Consider the following 4,128-nt stretch of genomic DNA (forward strand, 5'->3'; position numbering starts at 1 on the left):
GTGTGGTGCGCCATTACTAGTTAACTAGTAATGGCGCACCACACCCACGGTGCGCCATTACTAACTTGGCCAAAAAATTCCATCGAATGCACTCCCCGACCGCCTTTTCAGTTTTAAAAAAAAGAAAATGATGGAAATGTCAAAAAAAATAAAAGAAAATAAGTTTCCCATGTGATATGTGGTCTACTTGTTGGGAAAATTTACAAATATGGATTTTGACTTTATTTGCAAAATCTCTCTAGAATTTGTAAAATGGGCATAACTTTTGCATACGACCTCAGATTAAAAAGTTTTTTATATGAAAAATCATCTACTCGAAATGTTACATCCGAATTTAAATGGGGGAACCCCGTTAAACATTTTCAAAATTCCCAAAAACCTAACAGAAAAAAATTACGGGGCTTTTAAGATCTAGAGGGAAAAAATGGAAAAAATTTCAAACTTACTAGTGGCACACCGTTTGCTAGGAGCGCCACTAGTAACAGGAAAAAAAATGAAAAAAAGTTGGATTTTTTTTTCAAAATATGATACGTAATATGACCGGGAAGTTTGAAATATTTTTCCAAAATTTTATCATACTCATGAACATGAACAAAGTCCTAGACATCAACAAGGTTTAATAGGATTGATATGATAGATATATCAACAAGTGCCTCTGAAGTGTGGTGGTGCTGGGGTTCGATAGAACTGCGACGTTAAGCGTGTTCGGGCTGGAGTAGTGTGAGGATAGGTGACCTTCCGGAAAGTTTGGCCACAGAGTGTGATTTGACCTGAGATCAAGCATATTGATCTGAGATTAAGCCATAGTGACCTGGGATTAAGAAAGAATTAAAAAAAATCTGATTTTTTTTAAAAATTGCTACCAATGGCGCACTCCTATGTGGTGCGCCACTAGTAGGCCTTTTCCTAATAGTGTGGCTCTTATTCAATAGGCGGCTCCTCTTCTCTCTTCTCTTCTCTCCCCTTCATGTCAGAAAAAATATTTTAACTCTATAGCATGCATACATAAGTTTATTGTATTTGCTCTAAAAAAATGAAGCAAGCATCTATTAGCAGTGATTACAAGATTTTTTTTTCTTTCCCCTTTCGCAAGGCGACTAGGGAAAGCCTTCCTCCCCTCGATCTTCACCACTGAGCCCGCAGATTCGTCTCCCCTCCGCCTGCCGCTCCGGTGGCCGGTGAAGGGAAGGGGATTTCTGATGCCCAGTCTCCCGCTAGTAGATAGGTAGGGCTTTAGTTCTTACAGTTACAGTGTTTGGACGGATGGCAACACTTCTTCTCGAGTCAGTATTTCGGGCTTCGATCCTCCCCAAGTTCATCCATTGGGATGGATTAGACGAAGCTTCGGCGTAGATTTCTGCCAGCTCCTTGAGGCGACGAGGTTAGGGTTTCTCGCCGTTCGTACACAACGGCGATATTTGGTGTCAAATTCTTCATATCGATTCAAGGATTCAATGACGACGATTGCAGCTCCGGGATGCTGGTCCTTAGGGGGCACGTGCACGAAGACTTCCCGACTATCAACGACTGGGTCAGACCGGCTCCCGAATTGGGGTGACGACATCAGCGCATTCAGCGGCTCGTTCTGGCGGCGACAATGGTCGTTCGGTGGTTCATGGACCTTGATGTAATTTTATTATGTTTGAGGTTTTTTGTATTTTCGGTGAATCTCTACTTACTTTAAAAAAAAACGTAAGGTCCTCATTTCATTTTTCTTCCCACCAACTCTTCGTGCAACCTTCAATGTATATGATAATCAATCACCTCAATTTACTTACCTTCTGAACCAATTTCACTTTTATTTACTTACCAAAGTTCTAATCAAGATATAACGTAGTTCACGAGCAGATGGACATTTATTTACACAATCACATTATTATTGTCAGGTCACAAGCTAACGTACTAGAATTTTTATATCTCGTTACAACGCACATGCATTGTTCTAGTCTTTATTATAGATTTGATCTTTTCGCAAACAAAAAGCAGTGATTACGAGAAAAATAGTTACCCATTTTATTTATCCATCCAATCTCCCAATAACAAGGTACGTTATTTTGAATCACACGAGTCTATACCTAGATAGTAGATGAGAAGCTATCGACTTCTCTCATAATGTCATAGGAAACATGCTTCGATCAGCGGATCCACCTATCGACTTCGACCGTGACAATGCATCAATGGGACCATGGATCGGGACAATGCATCAATGGACGATTGAAACCTTGTGATTGCTCATTCATTCCTTCAGCTGCAGAGCCTGACGGTGCACGCCACCGCCTGCGCCCAGTACCTGAGCCGCGCCTTCACCTCCTCCGTGCTATCCCCTGCAACACCACCACCACCAGGCACCACCACGTAAGATGAAGAACAACTCGAAGCGCAAGGGCGCACGCAGGTGGGAGGCGTTTGATTTGCTTTTCTCACCTGGGCTGGAGATCTTCCAGTTGGCAACGGGCGGCGAGGTCGTCGGCGTGGCGGCCGTCTCCTGCTCCTGCGGCGCCTGGGGCTGGTCGAGGAACCGCTGGCTCATGGAGTAGCAGAGCTCAAGGGCGAGGAGGGTGCCGCGCAGCTCCGGGATCCCGTCGTAGCTGAAGCCGAAGCCAAGATCTGCGCACCCCTTGAGCTCCTCCAGGTCCTCGTCGGTGAGGCTCCTCGCGCGGCGCACGCCGTCGCCGCCACAAGGTGACGACGCGGCGCCGGTGCTGCCCGTCTCCTCGGCGGCGACGACCACCGGCTTCGGGTGCCGTGGCCACACCGCCTCCCACCGAGCCCCGTGCCACACGTCCTCGGCCTCCTCCGCCCTCTTGCACGTCGCGGCCACACCCGCAATGTTCTTGTGGCGGCGTGGCGGAGGCTGGGGCGGGCAAGGAAGCGGTGGTGTCGACGGGTTGGATGAGCAGGTGGAGGACGATGCGGTGGCGCCGCCGGCTGCATAGTCGGGCTCGGAGTCGGAGCTCCACATCTCGCTGCCCTGCTCTGCTCTGCTTCGCTTCTCACGTCCCGTATGGCCGTGTGGACGTGTGGTGGCTGTGGCGTGGGCAGAGGAGCCATATGTATCCTGGATTGGGATTGCTAGTGGGGTCCGTCTAGGACTCTAGGTGGATGCTGTATTGTGTTTCCTATGGCTGTTGGAATTGATTTCTTATCTTGTTTTTTTTAAGCGCACACCGTATAACATGAATTAGATGACACCCCGCACGATTGTTGCGGGGCTTAGTAGCATATAAAAGATGCAAAAGTGTGGTAATATTTGTAGCCTTCACAATACAAAAAAAGGGAATAAAAAATTAATGACCTTCTTTTCTCATTAATAGTAGAAAGTTACAAATCAACCGCGTTACAATTATATATTGATCATGGCACTGGATTGCTACACTAGTAGAAAAGGGGGCAATGGTCCAGGCTGGGTCAGCCCATTAATCCCGGTTCAATCCAGAACTGGGACCAATGGGGGCATTGGACCCGGTTCGTTAGCCCCGGGGGCCGGCCGGGCCACGTGGGCCATTGGTCCCGGTTCGTCTGGACCTTTTGGTCCCGGTTGGTGGGACGAACCGGGACCAATGTGCCTTGCTCCTGAAGCCTTTGGTCCCGGTTGAACCGGGACCAATTAATTGCCTATATATGCCCCGCGAGCAGAGCACTCCCAGTGCTCTGTTTTTCGTGGCCGGCGAGGGGAGAGCTTTGTGGTGCTCTAGCTCACCTCCTATGCACACGAGGTGTTCGATAGAATGCCCGGGCCACACTACTTAAGCTTTCTCCTCTCCAAGCTCGACCTCCAAGCTCCATTTTCCTTAATATTTGTCTAGGTTTAGCGGTCCGTCACGTCCCGTCCCCGTCTTCACCGCCGTCGATCGCCCGCGCCGATCTCGTCGCCGGCACCACCGTGGTGAGCCTCTTGTTCTTATCTTCTTTCTGAAAGGAAAAAAAAACTTACTTGTATATTTATATAGATACTTGTATAATTTTCTTATTTTTATTATTGCATCTTATATAGTGCGATGGTTTTGGTATCCGCCCCCGTCGGCCCTCGTCCTGTCTATGATTCAGATGTGGTATATATTATCTTTTCATAACTATTGGTTCATCTATTGTTTATGACAATTATGCCGACCAACGTGACATATATTT

The 4,128-nt window shown here is 47.5% G+C and overlaps 1 protein-coding gene across 1 annotated transcript; it reads right to left on the reverse strand.

The window, feature by feature from the left end:
- Positions 1-1,989: 1,989 nt before the first annotated feature.
- Positions 1,990-3,066, reverse strand: LOC123082953 (uncharacterized). Its single transcript, XM_044505134.1, has 2 exons — positions 2,425-3,066; positions 1,990-2,324 (listed from the first exon to the last, which is right to left on the reverse strand). The coding sequence occupies exons 1-2, from the start codon at positions 2,960-2,962 to the stop codon at positions 2,245-2,247; spliced, it is 618 nt and encodes a 205-aa protein (XP_044361069.1). The 5' UTR covers positions 2,963-3,066; the 3' UTR covers positions 1,990-2,244.
- Between the last annotated feature and the right edge of the window lie 1,062 nt (positions 3,067-4,128).

This window comes from Triticum aestivum, chromosome 4A (genome assembly GCF_018294505.1).
Source record: "Triticum aestivum cultivar Chinese Spring chromosome 4A, IWGSC CS RefSeq v2.1, whole genome shotgun sequence".
NCBI lineage: Eukaryota > Viridiplantae > Streptophyta > Magnoliopsida > Poales > Poaceae > Triticum > Triticum aestivum.

Coding starts and splice junctions, on each gene's coding strand:
- LOC123082953 (XM_044505134.1), bottom strand. CDS start 2,962: ATGTGGAGCTCCGACTCCGAGCCCGACTATGCAGCCGGCGGCGCCACC. Junction 2,325..2,424: donor CTGGAAGATCTCCAGCCCAG/GTGAGAAAAGCA, acceptor GTGGTGTTGCAG/GGGATAGCACGGAGGAGGTG.